General features: G+C 44.7%; 1 protein-coding gene across 3 annotated transcripts in view; it reads right to left on the bottom strand.

Annotated features, from left to right (window-relative positions):
* LOC1276936 (uncharacterized) overlaps positions 1 to 18,655 on the bottom strand; it is a 72,088-nt gene extending 53,433 nt beyond the window's left edge. Inside the window, exons 1-2 of one of the 3 annotated variants that reach the window (XM_061643556.1) lie at positions 17,743 to 18,655; positions 6,777 to 7,207 (exon numbers count right to left, since the gene is read on the bottom strand). In XM_061643556.1, the coding sequence (XP_061499540.1) occupies positions 6,777 to 7,014 (238 nt within the window). In that variant the 5' untranslated portion in view covers positions 7,015 to 7,207; positions 17,743 to 18,655. Of the gene's footprint in view, positions 1 to 6,776; positions 7,208 to 17,677 lie in introns of all 3 variants that reach the window. The other 2 variants (XM_061643557.1, XM_061643555.1) reach the window with 2 other exon arrangements.
* Between the last annotated feature and the right edge of the window lie 2,398 nt (positions 18,656 to 21,053).

The following is a 21,053-nucleotide window of genomic DNA, read 5'->3' as shown; positions in this document are numbered from 1 at the left end:
CCCCAATGTCCAGGCCAAATTGTGGGGAAAATGACAAGGCGTAATTGATTGTTGATGTGTTTGCGTAGTTGTTGCGCTGCAAAGAAGCAGTTAATTGTGTTACACATTAATCAGAGCTTTAAGCATTAATCCGCTCGACACGCCATATTAACAGGAGCGTGGTAGGTAAGGGAGGGGGTGGTTAAAAGAAGCTCAACGCGTCTGTGTCTGTCAAAATATGGCCTCATCAGGCCTACACTCGTCACATCAAAATCCGTACCATCCATCCGTCCCGGCTGGTCCTTTGCATAAAGCATGACGAAATTGGGAAAGAAGACGAAAAAAAGACGGCAACCAATGCCGAATTGGTTTTGTGGCTGCAGTTAAGCGTCCGGACGACCTTGCCCGCTGCGCGCCATATACTCGCACAGACCAGACGCTTTATTTACATGATAGTGAACCGTGTAGCGACGATGAGCGAGCGCGCGAGCGAAAAAAGGCACAACAAACGAGAGCGTACGCTTCATGGCTATGCCAGCCAGTCGAACCGGGGTGGAGGTTAGAAATTTAGAACCAAGACCTCCCGCCCAGGAGCAGACTCATCAGACTGGGAGCCTCTTTAAATATTTAGCCTTTAGGTGGCGGGTGACATTTTACCTGGCACGGGCCAAGATCGGAACGGATCAATTTCATGGCTAGCGGGGTGAGTTACTGAGGAAAAAAAAACGGTTGTACGGTGATTGAATGGATTGAAAATTAAGTTTTTCAAACTTGATAGGCAGAACATAATGTTTAACGAATGATTAATTGGAATAAGTGATGGGTGGCAGTGGTGATTATTTACTTTTTTCATTTTTTTGTGGTCTTGTTTCACCTTCAAAAGCTTGCTTATGTTGTCGTGACGTGGTGTTGCAAAAATGTCACAACAAAGACACACCAAAATACAAAAGTTTGGTGAAGAGAAAATCTTGAAGATGTAAGTAAGCTAATCCTGTAACAAGGCTTTTGTTTGATGAGTTTTAGGAAACTAATTGCTTAAAATATGTTTAACCAGCAATATTACACCTTTCGATTAAACGATGAAACAAGTTTGTTGATTGCAAATTGACCTAAACTACGAGTTCCAATGTGCTGGAATTCCAATGTGCGAATTCCAATGTCACATCTTGTACTATCCTCCAAAAATGTTGTCAGGAGGCCTGATTTTATAGTTGGTTAACTTTATGTAATCATAATTCAAATCGAAGATGGGTTTAAGCGTCAAAAGGCAAATTATTGCAGATACGGTCTAAAGAGGTTTACATTCTTCCTAAATATTATGTAAAATGTTTGTCTCTTTGCTTTCTTCATGCCTTAAACACTTATCTCACATCTCAACGCCATCGCGTTTGAACCTAAAAGCACTTGCAAATTGTACAACACCGTGCTCAAAACTGTTGAAGGAGATCTTTTGAACCTTACCTCCACCATCGCCAATAAGTCCCCAAAAATGCCTGGAAAAAGAAAGCACTGAAGAAACTGACCCGTCAGAGCAACTGGATGATATGCCACCGGTACCCATTTTGCCAGTAACTCTCCTTTCCCAGACATTGAAGTACTTAACAATCTCTCCCCATCACCTAGAGACATCGCATCCAACCAACCAACGGGAAGAAAGTGGGGATGGTGTTTTAGGCTGCAAGCCAGTTGAAATGCCACCTTTTGACATGTTGACAATCTGCTGGTTGATCTGCATTTAACCCAGTTACAAGGGCCCAATGCTCGCGTACGGAGGCTAGCAGGCTAGCTCATCCTCTTTCACCAATGCTGCACAGAAAAAGGCGACCGTACGCGTACCGCATGATGATGGATGATGCCATTAAACTTCCGACTCCCGAGCACAGGCGTTGGCCTATATACGGTACACCACAACGACCGCATCCCCGACCCGTTGGGCCCTGACGGTACCGGTTGAGACACAGAGAGAGAGAGAGAGAGAGAGAGCAGAAATTTCGGCACATCGGCTTATTTGCAAGCTTCGCTCGCTTGCGGTGCTCTGGTGGTAATGCTAAAATGGTTTGGTTCGACATATTTAGCATGCTTATTATAGCGGCGCAGGCAATGAGGCGTGCGAAGTGGCAATAAATTCAAATCCAACCAGAGCGTTTGACAAGAGTGCAAAAGCCTGGGAGCTAGTTAAATTGAAGAATTAGGAGCAATAGTAAGGTAAAGCATAGTGTAAAGTGTGAAGCTATTGAACAAAAAAAAGTGTGATTGGTTCAGGAATTGAGAAACAATAAACGACTTCAGTATTTTTCAAAATAATTTTTAAAATAACTTCCATTCGGTCCACAAGATCTTAAATTAACTCTACACAATCTCTCCCTCTCCATGTCACTTCTTCTCCTGCAACCAACCACATCATCCGTCGCAGGCGATACACGATCGCGTTGCATTGCATAATGCTCCAGGGGGTTTTTACGACCCTCAGAGGCCGCTAATCTTGCGCAAATCGCTCAAAAACATTTACGCCCGCTCCTCGGGAAAGGGTAGAGGAGGTTGCCTGTTGGCCCAGCCGATTTGCTTTCTTTCTGTGTGTTTCGAGCGAGCAAATCACCGCACCACGCGCTGGTGGTGCGCGCGTGCTGCCTGTCCGTCTCGCGCTTTGCGTGTGCGCGCGTCCGGCGCGCCAGGTTTGATGGTTGTAAACATTATCTCCCGGCCTCTACATCTTGATATTGTGCCGCCGTCGCGGCAGTAATTTACAGCGCCGCGGCTGCCTTGACTGCCCTTTCTTCATTTCGTCCCCTGCGCTTTTGGGCATAGCGCCTGCCGGAGCAAAACACTTGGAGGAAGCAATGCCCAAGGATGAAAGTAAAGTTCTTGCGCGCAAGTGATAGCTTATGGAAGGGAGTGAAAAAACAGCCTGGATACCAGTGATCAGATTGTTGGGTTGATGTGCAGTTTTTCTTCTTGCCACTTGCTCAATGGTTATGTTACTTACACAAGAAGTTCGATGCTCTTTTGCTGCTGTGTTGGAGTGTCAGGCAGCAAAAACAAAGGGCGAAAATGGCTAAATTGCTGCATATGCATGGAAAAGCGGATGCATAAAATATTGCAACTTTTTTTTGTGTAAGTGGTTGTTCACCAGATATTGATTGTATCGGCGAACGGATGATGAAGAACTAGAACAGGAAGCGAAAGAACAACAAAACAGGAAAGTGTAATGATGCTAGAGTAATGATTCAAGGACAAAAAAGGTTTAAAATAGCTGACCCTTCGCTTTGATCTATCCTCTGATGCATCACGAGAAGTAGTCTTCATTCGAATGTGAAGATATCTGCTTAAAAACATAATTTTACACGCACCATATAAGTGATCTGAAGCTGAAATTTGAGTCTCATGAGAAGAACAAACTATCGCATTCTTGACATTGACTCGAATTCACGATGATATTCGATGAAATTCAATATCATCGTTAGAGTCTGTTTTAATACACAAACTTCTGAAATGGCAGTGTATCTTCAAGTCCAATGGAACCTTAATGTGTGTTACACTGTTAAACCCCTTCCAACCCGATCTCTTTCACGATGAATGCCATTCACGGAAGATTGTATTACACGCGCGTGCATCATCCTGTTGCCAAAAGCGTCAGCGTCTCCCCCAACAAAACGGAAGCGCACTGACAGATGAGAGCCGTTGCCCTTGCAAGATTTTGCAACTGACGTTGGCGAGGCGGCGTTTGCGGCCATTCAGTTCAAGGTGACAAGTCGAGCGGATTGAACCCCATCCTCTTCTCGGGGTATGACGCTCCACTTCCGAACACCCCAACCGAGGACGCAGGTAACACATTTAGGGAAGTTTACAACCCACACCACTCCCGCGCATCCAGCAGCTACTGCCAAAACCGTAATCCCGCCGGACCTCTCCGGACCAGTGGGGATGGAGGTGCGCGTGTGTGGGCCACCAACATTTGTCAGCAATTTGTCGCTGCCATGTCGCAGCTAGATGGACACGCGCGCAATTGCAGTCGCACTTTAAAACAAACAGCAGTAGCAACAGCAACAACAAAACGCTGTCCCAAACGAAAACGCAACCCCAACCGGCTGGACACGGAGCTGACGGGGAGCCGCCCTAGGCCCTAAACCCTGGTAGGCGGATGGAGCCGAATGCGTAACAAGCCGAACACAAGGCGTAACGTTTGGCACAGTGTCAAGGTCGGCGGCGATTACACTCCGATTCGCTGGTCTCGCATGTGGCCCCCGGGGGCTCACGGTACACGACCAGTCTTGGCATGTAAACATCCAGACCGGAGGGAGCGTAACAGAGGGCCCAAAACAACACTGGTCCATGTGGGCAGGCGGACACAGGACGCGGCGCCTACAGGGCAGGATACACACCGGCAAGCGCACAGCTGTCCGGATTTCTATGGAGCGGTTTGCTTAGACAGCCAAAACATCGCTCAAACAAAAAAAAAGAGGGACTTGGGCTTAGGATTTCATGCAGGCGCTAAAAATAAGCATTATTGCTTGGCCGGTGTGCAAGTACGGCATGCAGCGGATGCAGCTGTTCTGATGCGGGGGCACCCGAACGAGAAAGCATGGGCAGGTATTTTTGTGTGTTACGCTCTCTCTCTCTCTCTCTCTCTCTCTCTCTTTCTGTCGGTTAGATGGTGAACATGGAAAGCAAACATTGTGGTGGCCTTGAAAATAAATTGCACCGTACACCGATGACTGGATGTCACGAGGAGCTTAGGCTATTTGAATGGTGATGTTTTTGAAACAGTTGAAGTGATTTGAAATCGACTAAAAAGTAGCAAGTAGCCATCAAAATAAGCAAAAAAAACGATTATCAATTTAAAAATCATTGATAATGGAACTAATAACACATTAAAACAGACTTTGCTAAAATTTAGGATACTGGGTTTAAAAAAATAATGATAAAATTCACCATAAATATAAAACAACAATGAGAAATTTAAGGTTCGTCGCGTTCAATCGTTGACGGTAACAGTTTTTTTTCTTAATTGTAACCTTTTTTATAACAGTAAAATGTCACGCAAGACAACAAACCAAACGATAATATGGAGAACAACGCACAAAAGTTAAATCAAGCAATTTTGCAATACCAACAATTAAATCTTGCAAAAATATTTAAAAAAAACAAGAATGAGTAAATAACAGCATGGCTTATTAGTGTGTGATGTAAAATATACGAATAATCCAAAAGTAAAATGAAGTTCATGATGTAGTAAATAAAACTAGGTGTTAATAACTATTAACGATCGATCTGCTAGCTCTGGTTGATTTCGCATGAATCCTGATAGAAGAATCTATTGTAGTGATCTCGTGTGGAATAGTCATCAATCCCGATCACGCCAATGCTTCTCGATTGCACGAAAGTTCCCGACCGTGGCAAAGGTTGCGACCTGCAGCCACTCTTTTTCTTATCCCCGGAACAAGTGTTTGATTTTTTAGATTCACCAAATTAAACCAAGCTGCTTGTAAGAACGCTTGTGTTTTAATTAATCAGCATATTCGTTGCACATGAAAGAGTCCTGGTGCAGTACTAGGGATTTAAAGCTAAAACTTTTAAAGCCTAGAACTAACTAGAAGTAACTAGCAAGTAAAATTATAAGTTCTAAATTCTAAAACTAGCACATGTTCCGAAGGATACATGGAAAAAATACTGAAAATTATTTTTAAAAACTATTTCAAAACATAGAAAAAAAATCCTAAAAAATGGATACTTTCAAAATATTTTCAGAAATAAGTCATACACCAAAGGATAATAAAATTGTGCTACACCACATAGAATACAGCTAGAAATGTCAAGTTTTATGTGTTTGTCACAATAAATAGCAACAAATATGAATAGTATCGTTATTCTAATAGCAACGGGCAAAAACGAGACATTTTAATGGCTTTTAGTGTTTAACGCTAACTTTGGAGTCTTTTTTTCGTTTTTTTCCATCTACATCAATAGAGAATCAGCGTTTAGAATTAAAAGCGATTGAATTCAGAATATGTAAATCAGCAAAACAAACACATTCTGCGTCTTGAAATCAAATCGAATAGAAGGAGTTGTGTAGCAACACTACGTTTGCAACTGCTTGTTACCACGTTCTTTTCCGATGTAACTGTGGACGCGTTTGAACGCTTTTGCCGGCGCCATTGTGTCGTGTGCAAAAAAAAAACAAACATGACACAAAATGATGAACGGCTAAGCCATGGTCCCCACACACGTACGCGTGATCGAAGCTCTCCTCAATCGAATCGAATTTTGCATTCTCCGTTCGATCGTATGACGATTGCGGCAAAAATTAATTAATCTTCGATCAGCAGCGCCAAGAGCCTAGCAGCAGCAGTAAAAAATGCACATACTGAATACTAGCAACAACGGAGACTAACAGCTCCACACCACTGTGTTTGATACTTTGCACCCAGGTGGAATCGTGCTCACTTCACGCCCCTGGACCCGTAGCGCGGCTGGCTGGCTTGGAATGCAACTGCAACGTGCAGTTGCCGTTTCGGGCAAAGTGCAAAACCCGTCGCACCCGTCGCCCAAATCGCCAACGCCGTCGAAACCCATAAATCAATGCTGCACCACCACCATTAGGGGTCACGCGGCTCCGTTGGGCTCGCCTTTCCCTCCTGCAGGGTGGATGTACCGGTGCAATTCTTCACTGCGGCAGCAGCAAAGAATGATCAAGTTGAAGAATAGGAAAGGTTCCTTCATCCAGACGAAAAAAACAAAACCCCATGATGAACCCGTTTTATTATGGGGTGGGAAAATACTTTCGCGCGCAGATAAATTACCTTCACCGTGGTCAATAACGGCAATTAGCAGCATAAGCAGCAGCGTCAGCTTCGCCGGCACGTCGCTGGTCGGAACCATTTTGCCGCTGGCCGCTGCCACGCCACGACCCGCCGGCCGGTCACTGCGCCGGGGCGGCTGGGCGGTACGGGGCGCTAGTGCGAGCGCGCAGATCGGTGCATGGTCGCTGCCGGAACCGCTGCCGGATGGTCGATGCACTTCGGCCGATTGGATGCTCATTTTCGGTTGGTTCGAAGCGAGGGAAGCGCATCTTTCGTCGCGAGTCACTGCCGGCCGCGCAACGAACACTGCAGCAGCAGCATTGGCGGTGGGTGCTTTGGTGGGCGCGGCGGTAACACGTTGCTTTTCTATTGCGGTTCACAACACTGCCATGAGCTGCTTGCAGATGAATAGTACCACGCACTGTCGTTGTCTGGAAATGGAAGAAACATTAAACGGTTGTTAGTAGGATCGTGAGATAAAATTAGAGTAAATAGTGCAACACTCAGAATCAAGTTGAGTTGACTCAGCGACGACAACGACAGGCTGTTGACAATCCTGTCATATTTGGCAAATTAGCGAGCCAATGAAGCCAAGCTTTTTATCTTTGTGTGTGCGAATAACACTGCCAAAACATGTGCTAAACTGCCAACTCGATGAGTGACAGTCGGAATCCAATAGTTGAAAATATTCTAACTAGCTTTCCAACACTCACGCAGGCTTAATCACCGTCACTGGAATGGCGTAATATCTATGATAGTTAGAAGAGCTCAGAAATAAAAGAATAAAATATTAAAAAGTAAAAATTTAAATGAGATTATGGACGATCGCGAGAGGCAATTTGAAGCATACAAAACATTTAAAACATTTAAAATCTAAGCATTTTATTTAAGCTAAAAGTGCCATTACGAGTTGCATCAACTACGTTTTATGAGCTGTTGAAACGTTTAGCCAATAGTTCACTAAAAAGGGAGGTCTGTGTGGTCCAGTTTACTGTAAAAAAAAGCTTAAACCTCAAGAACAATCAAGCGGCGATTCATTTTTTATAGCATTTGCAAATTTTTATTTATTTATTTATTTATTTCATATATAAACCGACGGACCATCGTGTCTAATCGGCAACCTTATAATTAAATTAAGGAGCATATAAATAAACATCTAGTTATAAGCAAACATTACATGTGACGTAGACGCAATTTCTCCTTGAACGTGGAAGTAGACATACTAAAATCGAACAAATCTAACACTTCATTGAACTCGAGGGACATACGTATAATAGGGTGTCCCTGGCTATGGTTGTTGCGGGTACGCGGTACACGGAGATGGAAATTGGATCTAAGAATCCGACAGGGAGCGAACAAATTGATGCTGGCTAGTAATGCCGGGGAATCGATCTCTCCGTTAAGGAGCCGAAATATGAAAAGGCATTGGGCGTTTTTACGTCGAGAGCAGAGTGGTTCAAGTCCGAGAAGCAGACACCGCTGATGGTAGGTGGGCCGAGCGTGGTGGGATTGCCATGGAAGGAGTCGAACCGCGTACCTGGTGAGTCTCCGTTGAATGGCTTCGAGGCGATTGATGTCACCAACGCCAAGCGGGCACCAGATCGGACAGCAGTACTCCAGGCACGACCTTACGATGGCACAGAAGATCGACTTGACGCACATGGGATCGGTAAACTCGCTACAGGTCCGCGTAATTAAACCAAGTAGCTGATTTCCCTTCGCAACAACGCTATCAATGTGAGGGCGAAATGACATCTTCTGATCGAGTAGCACCCCCAGATCACGGATACATGTCGTGCGAGCCAAAGCCGTGTTGAGCATAGTGTATGTAAACGTGATGGGGTGACGGGCTCTGCTGAATGATATACACTGGCATTTATCAGCACACACTTGGAGAGCGTTTCTGCTGCACCAGCTATCCAGATTCTCAAGGATCGTTTGAAGGCGTACACAGTCACTGTCGTTTCTAACTGGAGCGAATATTTTTACATCGTCGGCGTACATTAGGTGTTGGCCTGGCGGTAAAACGAAAGATAGATCATTTATATAGATGAGGAAGAGTAGCGGTCCCAAATTACTCCCTTGAGGCACACCGGAGGAGCTGGTGAAAGAGTGAGAACGATGAGATCCTATACTTATGTAGTACGAACGACCAGTTAAATATGAACGCAGCCAGGTGATGTGCCAGTCGAGGAAACCGAGTTTTTTTAGCTTCGAAAGTAGAATATCATGAGAAATACTATCGAACGCAGCCCTGAAGTCGATATATACTGCATCAACTTGAGTACCACGATCCATGTTGTCGAAGCAGTAGCCAACAAATTCAGCAAGATTTGTGGTGGAAGATCTCCTTGGGAGAAATCCATGCTGACTAGGGCTCATATAGTTTTGAACTGCTGTGAGTAGCGGATTGTATAGAATGAGCTCAAACACCTTTGCACAAGCGCATAGGGATACAATGCCACGATAATTACTAGCATGAAGTCGACTGCCTTTTTTATGGATAGGAATCATTCGCGCGTGTTTCCAGGACTCAGGATACGTGCCACGCATAAGGGAATCATTAAATATTTTGGCAAGAATGGGTGCGAGTGATTGACGGCAGTGCTTCAATATGTATGCGGGAATATTGTCAGGTCCAGATGATGTAGATGGTTTTATATCGTTGAGTGTGCGCGCAATTAATGCTTCGTCAATTGTGGGTATAATAAAATCGATAGCATCCGATGGAGTATTGCGGGTGGCCTCTGCTAGTGTGTTAGGATTGTGAACAGGAAGGGTGAATGCATCAGCGAAACGATTGGCGAGAGTGTTGCAAATATCGGATGTATCGATACTAGTTTGGCCATTGTAGCTCATTGACGGAGGGATACTTCTTATATTGCGCCGTTTGTTCCAGAAGCTCCAGAACCGTGTCGGCTTAGAAAATAGCTGCCTTTCAGTACGGCGAATGAAGGAGCGGTAGAGCACACGATTATGTCGACGATAATTGTTCAGTGCATCGAAAAAAATTCTCCTATGCAGCGATGATCTCGTTCTACTGTAATCCGCGTAGGCTTTTGATTTTATTTTTTTCAACCGTCTTAAAGATGCATTAGACCAATCGGGGCCAGGCTTTCGTTGAGCAACAGGAACGCAGGAATTAATCGCTGAGCGCATAAAAACGCTAAAGCAATCGGTGGCTTCGTCGATAGTGGAAAAGTTGGAGCAGTCAAAATTACGGTCAAACGACACAATAAGGGCATTCATACGTTCCACATTCGTTTTGAAGAAATTTCTATTGACTATACTGCGAGTGTGACTGTTGGTGGTGTGGGATAGTTGTACGGGATAATAAATCATCATATCCAATGAAGGATGATGAAAGTCCTCACTGAGAAGTGGAATACTACAGTGTGTTACGTATGGGAGGAAGTTCTCTAGAGCCGAAGTACCATTCACAGAGTGCAGAGGTGTGATTGAGTCGCACAAAATATTGGTTGCGGCAAGGTTTGCGAAGACCAGATCCAATTGACGCCCAGATTGATTTGCAATACCACTCAACTGAAATAATCCGGTACTATGCAACCCATCAACGAAATCGGTATTAGCCACGGAATTGCATAAAGGTGCATAATGCATGACAGAATAACATGGAGAGCAATCGGTGGCTTCTGATGTATTAGTCAGCTCCCATCTGATATCAGGTTTATTGAAATCTCCGAAGACGTATAATAAATCGCTCTCTTTAATGCGGCTTGAAATTTCACGTACACTATCATGTAAAGCGTTCATCACTGCGGGGTCATTCGCATGACTAGGCGGAATGTAAACAACGCCGATGTAAACAGAGACACCTGGCAGCAATGTTTTGATCCAAAGTTGTTCCAGTATGGTATTAGGCGATGCGATTTCACATGTCGGTATTGAAGAGGAACTTGCAATTAAAACACCCCCACCGCGTGAGAGGGCACTGTTGGAAAGATTCCTATCGCACCTGTAGATATGATAATGATCGTCAGTGAGGAGCGAAGAAGGTATGGACTGAGTAAGCCAAGTCTCGGTAAGAATGATAAAATCATATTCTGATTCTGATAGCGCCAGGCGAAGATTTGTAGTTTTCGTTCGTAGACCACGTACATTTTGGTAGTAGATAGAGAGACTGGGATGAGCTGAACGAGGTGCATCGCCGGATGCGGTGCAAGATTGCTATTCATCCGACGGGCCAGCGTCAGCAGATTCATCAGTCCGTTTAGCGTTTCGCTTCGGTCGTTTTTTAGGAGCGGCTAAGCATTCGGGAGGTGACCTAGTAGGTGTGGTGGTAACAAGCATTCGCTCATTAAGGTCAAGATGTGGTTCGTTTGTAAACAAAGCTGCAAGCATAAATAGTGGCCATGCAATCGAACTTCCACTAGCGACTTCAGGATAAAGAAGCAAAACAATCGACCATCACAACAGCTTGGTTTGAATGGGATACATTTTTGCAAAACAATCACAGCCAGTAGTCAACTAAAAACATGGTTATGCTAATGTTGTAGCACTTTTCTTTTTAAAGTAGAGGATGTGTTTCGCAAAATAGCTGATACTGAAACTGAATGCATACTGGAAGCTGTTGATGTGGGAGACTTTACTGCTTTTTTACAGTGTATCAAGGAATTTCATGTGCTGTTGTGTATTGTTCTACTGAAGAATGGCATCGTTTTCACTTTCGTTTGACGTTTTTATTTACTTTTTTAGTTGTTTTTAGACAATCAAAAACATAATTGCTATTGTTCCGTTTTTTTTCATAAAAAAAAACAAAAAGATCTTCAAATGATATATCAACCTCGATCATACCTCAATTGTATGGGAATACAATCCCATTTGATTTTTTACTCCTTTAGTGAACGTAGCTGGTTTTTCCCTCTTTTCTCTCTCGCTCTTTCGCAAGATCTCTTACGTCTTTTCCAACTGGGTCAAACGTTTTGCGCTATTTTTGCGCACTCCTATTATGCTACCACACTGTCAGCTCCACCCGCATATAAACACCCTCGCCGCTCGCCGCTAGCATTGCTGTGGCATGTATTATTCATCTTTAATTCCGTCCTCCCTTTTGTGCATGCTTCAGATCCGATCGGTTTCGGTCTTCGTTGGCGGGTGGAGCAATTCCTGCACGGGTGTCATATTTTGTCCACCCCGCCGTGCGTGCAGAATTATTGAACGTGCTCTTTCTGCGCTGTTCACTGCGCTCGGCTAAAAATAAAAGTCCCCCGGAATGCCCGAAACAATCCCTAGCGCAACTAGCGGTTGACAAGTGTGTTAATAAGCGACAATACAGCCGCCCCCCCCGCGTGCGGACGTTTCAGCGCTACGATAAATCATCGCAACTGCCGCGCACAACAGCCACAACAGGTTGCGTTCCCAAAGTGAGTCCTCTGGGCGCGTGAGAATTGTGTGACACCAGGCTCGAGAGCGTGTAGCGCAAAACACCGTTCGCGTGCTCATCGAACACGCGGGGATACGGAGTGCGTAGGTTTGTAACGGATCGCAGCCCGTTCTTTAGTGCATCTTAAGTGCAGTTTTACGATCACGGGTGTGAATATTTGCAACGTGTTACATTCCCGCCGTGCATGTAGCCGTTGAACCCCGCTGTTACGCTGGGCGAACAGTACCCGAACAGCGGTGACTTACTATTGCAGTGAGCCCGGGTAAGCAAACGGTGGTACAGCACCAGCAATCGTTTGTAGAAATGTATTATTGCTTCCTTGTGTGACTGTTTGGTTTTTGTTTGTTTGTTTTTTGTTTTTGGTTAAATTGTTTTGAAGTAGTACATTTTAAAAGCAAAACACAGTTTTTGCAAGAGTACAATGAACTTAACCGACTATAAGAACATTCTCCATCATACACATTTAATTTAACAACATTCCTTTTCAAGGAGAGGTAGCTATAAAATGCAAATTAACAATAAAACAAGAACAGATGGAACCGAAAAGCGATGAAGCAAGCAATGCGAATGATTTGTGATGGTAATAAAAACTGACATTGTAAGGTCTGTAAATTGCTACAATGGAAAGGCAGTAGAGTCGATTGAATTATACAACCTTCTTAGCGCGGTAATGTATATTAAACCCAGCCTTAATATTGCTATTTCGATAGAGAATGTAGGCATCATAAAGGTCATAAAAGAATGGAAAGAATGTTGAACCATACCATGGCCCACCATTCTACCACATCACTCAATTGATGTAATCCGATACTCCTCCATCCCACTGCAATGGAATGGATCCCTGTGGTTACTGCAAAGCCCTCAATACCAATTTTGATCGATTTTTTATTAATATATATTTTGCATCCCAGCTCTCTTCGTTAGGCGATTAGTTTAGGAATACTACTGCCTTGCTCACCGTACGATCATCGCCCATTCATCGTAAGCTTCCGGCCGTCGAAGAGGCAACCGCGCGTGAGCCGCCTCAAGCTACGATCGCTTGCTTACAACCCCACAAAACCCGGCTTTCGGCTTAGCGTTGTAATCTAATACGCATGATGCCATGTGTTCGGTGACGATGAGGAGCGTTAGCGGTATGCAACAAAATACGACCCTTAGCTCCCCTAGATACCCCCCTCTGGCCGCTCCCGAATTTGTGAATACCATTCGCAGCAGCGTCGTTGCAATTGCAGTGCGAGGCAAAGCGGGACCGGCTGTAAATCCGTTCTTGACGAGCCTTCGGCGTCCCGCGGAATGTGCAGTGCGCTGGGAGGGGGGCGGGGAAGGCCCTATGTTTCGGTGGTGGAACGTTACGTGTGCGTACATGCACTCGTGGTGTGTAAAGCAAACGGCATGCTGCCAGAATGGAAGCGAACGCCGCAGAATGGGGACAAAAACAAACCAGCGCGGAACGGTCTGGTAATCCAGAAACCTACATTTTTGTTGCCGTGTATGTTTTGCTGTTGCCGTGTACTGCTGTACTGGCTACCACCATCCATTTCTGGCATTTTTGTTCTTGCCTCATTCTAAACCGAGCGCTGTACTGCACACCATGGAAGACCAGATTTGTTGGCCTGCTTGATCAATGGGGTGGGAAATGGGTTTGGTTTTTATGCCGAAGGAAGTTTGTTTTGTTTTGATTTTTTTTTCAATGCATTTTTATTTTATTTTTGTATGATAAACATTGGACGAATGTGAAGGTTTGGACAGGTCAGTTAAGAAATGTAACAATAATAATTCAATAAAGCAAGTAAGCAGTTGTGGATGGCTTGTTGCAGAAAAAACCCGAATGGTCGTTAATGTTCATTCATTGGGTCTTTTACTAATGGAAGAAAACAAAACAAATCAAAACGTCTTCCAGTGACAAAAACAAACCAAATACAGCAACCTAGTCGTGACCAAAAAAAAAAGGGGCGACCAACCACATCACAAGTTTATTGAAACTCTGGAGCACCAAACCCCTAAAAAATGCAAAATCAAAAAAAAAAAAAAAAAACAGGTCCACCCCAAAGTAAGGCAAAGTTTGTCGACCGAAAGGCGACAGTTTCAAAGTCCCCGAAAAGCACGTTCTGGCGCTGGGTGGAGGGCCAAAACCGCACACCTGCAACGCACCCCCATCCACCCGGACCCAAACCGCGGTGTAACCGCGGAGAGTTGCAGCGACGAAAGACGACGAGCGAGCGAGCGAACCACGTCGTTTGATGGCGGCACCCGGCGAGAGCTGCAACTGCAACTTGCAATTCAATTAAAAAACTTCAATCAAACTGAATGCATTTTTGACAAGATCGGGTCAGCGCTTGTCGGGACACCGCGGCCGTCCTTGCCGCACCGACGTCCCCGACGGCTCGTTCCCCGCTCGTTACATGCGCAGATATGCAAAAGGCAGACGGCGGTACCCGCTGGCGATGACCGTGTCCCAGCAAAATATTGTATTTTTATGGAATGTATGAGAGGGAGAGGGAGAGGGAGTATGGGTGTGTGTGTGTTTTACGCTGCTAAATAAGTTGTTTTATCTAAGCAGATAAAGGCGTGGATACTGGTGCGAGCGATAGCTTTTTAAGCGATTATAATTTATTGATACACTTAGCCACTTCGGTCACACTGGTGCTGGCACCGGTCGCTACTTTGGTTTGGATTGAATTTTTTGTGTGAAACACCAGCGTTGCTTTAGATGCGTTTTTCTTCTTCTTCTTCTTATCTATCTTCTCATATATCTCCCCGTTTATGTTGCACACCACCCCGAGGGGTAGTTTTTAGTGCATTTGAAAGGAGTTTTTTTTTCTGAGTGTCTCTATGTGCGTGTTTATTTTTAGTGCTAGAAATCAAATGCAGCATAAATTATTTTTTTACACCACTCGCAAGGGTAATATTTCACGCCTCCGGGAGGCGCTGGCTGGGCTGTCCAACGGCCGCACACACACACACACAACGCACCAAAAGCAGTGCAGTGAATTATCTGGTACCGTTTTGCTTACATTCCTTGCCACGTGCGTTTGGGAGGGTTTGTTTTTCTTCATATTTTAGCATGCTCTTCCTATCACTTTTCTTTTCATTTTCCCTATGTTGAGCAGCAAAAATGAAAAAAAAACACATATACACACAAACGGACGCTTCCAAGCGTCCATGGGAAAGACGCGTATCTGAAAATCTCGCATCAGATTGTGTTTTGACGATTGTCTCTCCTTGGAATGCGTCGCAGCATTCGTCGCGAACCAGCAAAAACACACACACAGACACACCGGCGGTTGCAGGAGTACACAGAGAAGCAGCACGAGAGCACAAAACTGCAGCCGAGACGAGATTTGTGCCGGAATGCAAAACAAAAGCACAAACGTTTGAAGGTGGAAGTGAATAGAATGCAAGGAAACTAAACAAAAAAGAAAAAAAAACACGCCTAGAAAAAGGCAAGCAAACGGTACAACCAAAACAACATTAGAGGGGGGTAGGAGAGAGAAAAAAACGCCACCAATCCTGTCACACACACACACACACACACACATGGGAAATGGATTTCGCATATTTATATATTTATAAATAACAGCTCCACGGCTTAGCCTTAGCGGGCAGGGTGGTGATGGTGATGGTGGTCGACCGATTGCTGGAATGTGTCACCAGATGTCTCCCGGGGGGGGGGGGGGGGGGGGGGGTGGCGTGCCCATAACCTACGCAATGTTGCGCATTGTTGCGGGGGTGCTAGGGGGGGAGAGCGATTCCAAAATACCCCAAAAAAGTTTAAATTGTAGCCGTTCCGTTCCACGCACAGCCACACATTTGTTTCTAATTATGTTGCCCTCCGGGCCTTAGACGGTCCTACGCACGGTTCGCAGTAGTATCGCTAGTTTGTATGATTTCAGCAGGTACCCTTCACACACGCACTGCCTGGGACTGGGTTGAATGAACGCACTGATGCCTGCCTGCCTGCCTGGCTGCCATCGCACACTTCCTGCTCCACCGCCGGAAGATGCTTCATGATGAACACAATAGCGTTCAAAAATGTTTGATGAAGACAAAAAAAAGGGCATTAAGGGCCCACCTTCCCTTCCAGGCCAGTTTCTTAGCTCTAATTTTGTGCTCGGTTTGCTTAAGCCTGGGCTTGCTTGCCTTTACGCGACCACATGTGCGACGGCTAGCTTTGCTAGGCCGCTCACACACTTGTTAATAGTTTGTCTTGTTCCGCGTTCGTTACGCGTAGAGAAGCACCGCATTTGTTGCTGTTGGTTTGGTTTGGTTTGTTTTTTTTTCTGATCCTTTTTTGTGTCAATTCCATTCCGTTCAGGGGGGCCACTCGGGGGCCAGCCAATGCAGCAGGGCAGCGCAAACAAACGCAAAATTCTTCAAGACTTCCCCATCACCCCGAAACACTAACCCGTTGGTGTCGTTGGTTGGTGACGCCGAAGTGACGACGACGCGCACCAGACGACCAGAGCGCGCAGGGAGAAGGAGTAGAACAAAAAACCGTCACAACCGCTCACACACAAGTCACAATTGTTGCCGAGAAGAAGAAGAGCCAAAAAGCAGGCAAGCAGACTTGCCAAAAAATGTCCAACTCAACTCAAAAAAAAAAAAAAAAAACCCGAAAAAAACAACCAACAACGTAAAACCGACGCTTAGGCAAACAAATGTAACCGCATGTTGGCGGTCGAGCGCGATGCGTTCATGTCACGACACAATCGCGACTGTTGCTGCTGCTGCTGCTGCTGAGTGGCAATTTCTTCCCGCGTTTGCATAAAACTCCAACCTGCAGGTCCTGTGCGCTGAGGGAGAGAAGATACATGCGAGAGACAACAAAAAAAAAGCACCAAACCGCTGAAACTGCACAACCAAACCGTGAGTGGACAAAACGTGCACATACCCACACACACACTCTGCACTGGGTCGTTCGTTTTCTGCTCAAATAACACTCGCAACATCCACCCACCTTTTGTCATTGAGGGCTAAATTGCAGTAAGTAAAGGGAAGCGGAGAACAAAAAACAAAACAAACAAACAAAAAAAAATGCAACTCAACCCATAACACATGTAAATTGCTTTAAACTGACACAGATATCAAACATACACGCACACATGTTCCGAAAAAGAGCAACAAATAGAGTGAAAAAGTAAGTATAACCAAATCATCAAACAACTTTTAAAAAAACCATTCCAATAAGCCCATGAAAACCCGAAAACAGGCTGTCAACACGCAACGACCAATTGGATTCGCTATGGAATCGAACCTATTGGAATGTTATTTTTTGTTCACTTCGAGGGCGATGTTCTACTTTTTTTTACATATTTTTTGTCTACACATGTAAGCTTACCAGCAAAAACCAAAAATAAAAATTTTGTTTAGCTACGCTAAATGGCTTAAGTTGTTCGAAAAAGTAGCATTGCTCATCAGTGCTGCCACACAATTGGACTCTAATTGGCAAACTCGACCAAAAAATCATAGCAAAGGGGCAGACAAAAATGGGGCTAACCTTATTGGAGGATTAATTTGATTTTTAAAATCCAATGCAGAGGATTCTCCCGCTTGGCCACTAACCTGTTGGTTTTGAGTGTTTTTTGGCACCCTTTTCTTGACGCCTCGCTTGCACTGTACAAAGACAAAAATTTGGTAGAACACACTTTTGCTTACACTTCAGCACCGATTCACCGTAGCATCAAACTTTCGTACAATCTTTAAACACAACGACACTTCCTCGGAACGCACTTTACGCTCGCTAGGAGCAACAAATTACCGGAAAAAAACACAGCAACACTCAATTCAAACGTTTAGCTTGGATGTACTTTCAGATAAAGCTTCTCTTCACAATTTCCAACATTTTCCCTATTTTTTCCCTATATTCACTTTGTCGATTGATTGGTGCACTTGCGTTCGCTACGTCTTCACCGTAAGCACGTGGCTGCTGTTGTTGTTTATTTTCCCCTACAGAGCACCACTGCGAAAGCTTTGGCGTGTTTCGCGATCGCAGAGCAACTGACTGACATGCCGTTCACGATCCACGGGAACCCTTGCCCGAAACCCTTTTCCTTTGGCAACCCGTTCGTGGGGGGGGAAGAGGAGGTTGTGTGCGGCACAGTTGTGGCGGCGCTGGACAGTGTCAGGGCGCCTTGTTGCTTCGTCACTCGGGACGGCGCCTGGTCGATCGGCGATTGCAATGGAACGAAATTTCAGCGATCGAATGTTGGATGGAACGAATTACAAAACTTTACGAAACATTTATTTTTACACAAAAATATTTAATTTTGTTTTTAACTAAAAAAAAAAAACAAGAACCACTTAATGCAAACACGCGTCACTGTTTTGCGTCGCACGAGTTTTTCCCGTGGGTAAACGAAGCGCCAGAGACAGCGTGGAGCAGCAGCAGCAGCAGCAGAATTCGCTCTCGGAGGGGGCCGCACACGCGAGATTAACACACGGACGGTCGAGGAAAAACTGTGCGATTACTGCCAGGGTAGCGCGCTAAAAGAATCAACAGTGCCGACTGCCGCTTCTGCCAACCGCTGCCCCGCGGGGCGCCCCTACTCCCTGCTGCTGCTGCTGCTGCTCTCGTGTCCCCGGCTCGTCAACCTGCGCTCTTTGCCCCTTCGCGCGGCCTCCCGGCACTAATATCAACCCATCATCTGCCCGCCGTGCCCGTTTTCCGTGCCGTGTGGCTCTCTTTCTCCCGTTTGCGGCCGGTCTCCCGGTTTTGTGCGCTCACACAACGTTTCGTGCGCTCCGAGTCTGGCTGTGAGATCTTTCTTCCCGATCGTGCCGAGCGAACTCAACGCAGCAGCAGCACCAGCACCCCATTTACTTCCCATTTCTGTATCTATGTGTGTGTAATGCCCACCCCCTCCGACGATGCTACGTACATGGTGTCCCTTCTCCATCGCGCTCAGCACACCCTGCAACACACGCAGGATGCAGGTGTGGAATGCACTCTCGGTTGTGTGTGGGGGGTATTAAAAGGGGATGATGGTGTGTTTTTTTCTCGCTTCTGTGCCTTTTTTTATCCATGCGTCTGACTGAGTGACGGCCGAAGCTACAGCATGAAGCCGAAGTAGCTGCAGTAGCGCTTGAGGAGAAGATTCCGCCGGTACAGTGGATGCCGTTTGAGTGAAACTGCCTCGAAAAGGAGGGTGCCCGAAAGGATTTGTTGATTGAAAAGTATTATAGCCCGTGTTCATTTCGCTCACTTTTTTTTAGACGAGAAATTTAAAAGTAGTGCTTATAGTATTATCAACGGTTAATTGTTTACCACTTAAAAATTCGGTTTAGCACTAAAAGTATTTTAATGTAAATCAAAATTGGGAAAGTCATGAAAACAATAAAGATTTTCAATAGAACCACTAACTTTTTCACGAAAACCGAAGGATAGAGAGCACAGAATTGCACGTGTTTTACGGTTGATGACTAAACGTGAACTGCCTTTTTATTTTTGACAGCTCTTCCAGGTCACCAAAATGTGCAATCTTCAAGGTGTGGACACATTTTAATTGACAGTCAACGTTCACCGTTGACATTTAGGTCCCAAATATGTCTACAATTTGCAAATTTTTCTGTTTTTTATTTTATTTATTTTTTTTGTCGAAGATTAGACACATTAGTTTTCCTTGGTTACTTGGTATAGCTTGTATACAAAGTCGCCGCATTTTTGCTACAGAATTTCATAATAATAAAAGAAGTTTAATAATTTCTTATTTATTTAGTATTTTATCAGTACACTTATCAGTAACATCGTTAATTAAAAGTCAAACAAACCATCCCTAACTGCCTTTCTTTCTATTTCTTTTTCTTTACTTTTTGCATCACAATAGTGAATTTTCTAACGACCTAATCGGTCATGCCAGCTATTAAAACTTATTTAACTTATAATTTATACAACGTTGGTACCGTAGGACACTTAGGCGGCTATCTAATGGAGTACCGGGCCACTCCATCGTTTCATATGACATCGTTTGAAGCAATGTGTAACCATAGACAAGTTAAACCCGTTTTTTGACAAAACGCACTAAATAGAATAATGTTGCTGAAATTGAAATGAAAGTAGTTTATCATCCATATCAAATACAAATATTTTATCGACATAATTTTATCAAATTTTTTTAACTTAAATTATTATTTTTTAAATTCTGTTAAGAATACTTTTTTCTCCAAACAGTCCAAAAATCTACCCCTAATTAAACGGTCCCCACTGCAGGGCACTCACGCACAGCTGACCGCACGCTGTACGTCGTGTTTTTGAGCGACGCCCCGAAGTGGGCAAGCCACAGGTCACTCAGTGGCCCGAACGCTCGTACGCCCGCTCTCACCATTGTCGGCAGGACCGCCTGGATGCTGCATCGCGGGAGAGCGCCAAAATGGCTAAATGGTACAGCTTCCGCTTGATGCAAGGTGCGCTCGATCGATCACCATATCGTCCGAATACGTGAAGATTACAGATTACTGACTGGCAGCGTCAGCACTGGACGGAAGTAAAACAATTCAAGTAGAGGACGAGAATTGTTGTTAAAATTTTGAACAAATTTCAACTCAGTGCAAACAATCATTAACACATCACACAAAAAAGCTATTCTTAAAAATGCTAATTCGTCAATTCATGCTAACTAGCAATCTTCAACGTAATGGGCATACGACGTCCAAAACTGTACCAAAAAAAGCCTTGTGTTTGCATCAACATTTGGCACTGATCTGACACTCACTCGAAGCATCGTTCGAAATTATCACTTTAGACCATCTTCTAATACCATTCCGCGAACGCTTCCTCTTCCTAAGGTTCTATGCTAGAGCTGGACTTTGTCTCATATACTGTGTCGCCCTATTAAAGCTTGTCGCGGGAGACTACCCAGCGGCAGTGTAGTTAAACC

The sequence above is a fragment of the Anopheles gambiae genome, chromosome 2 (assembly GCF_943734735.2).
Source record: "Anopheles gambiae chromosome 2, idAnoGambNW_F1_1, whole genome shotgun sequence".
NCBI classification, from domain to species: Eukaryota; Metazoa; Arthropoda; class Insecta; order Diptera; family Culicidae; genus Anopheles; species Anopheles gambiae.
Note: the sequence above shows the minus strand (reverse complement) of the source record. Positions and strands in the feature narration are given on the sequence as shown.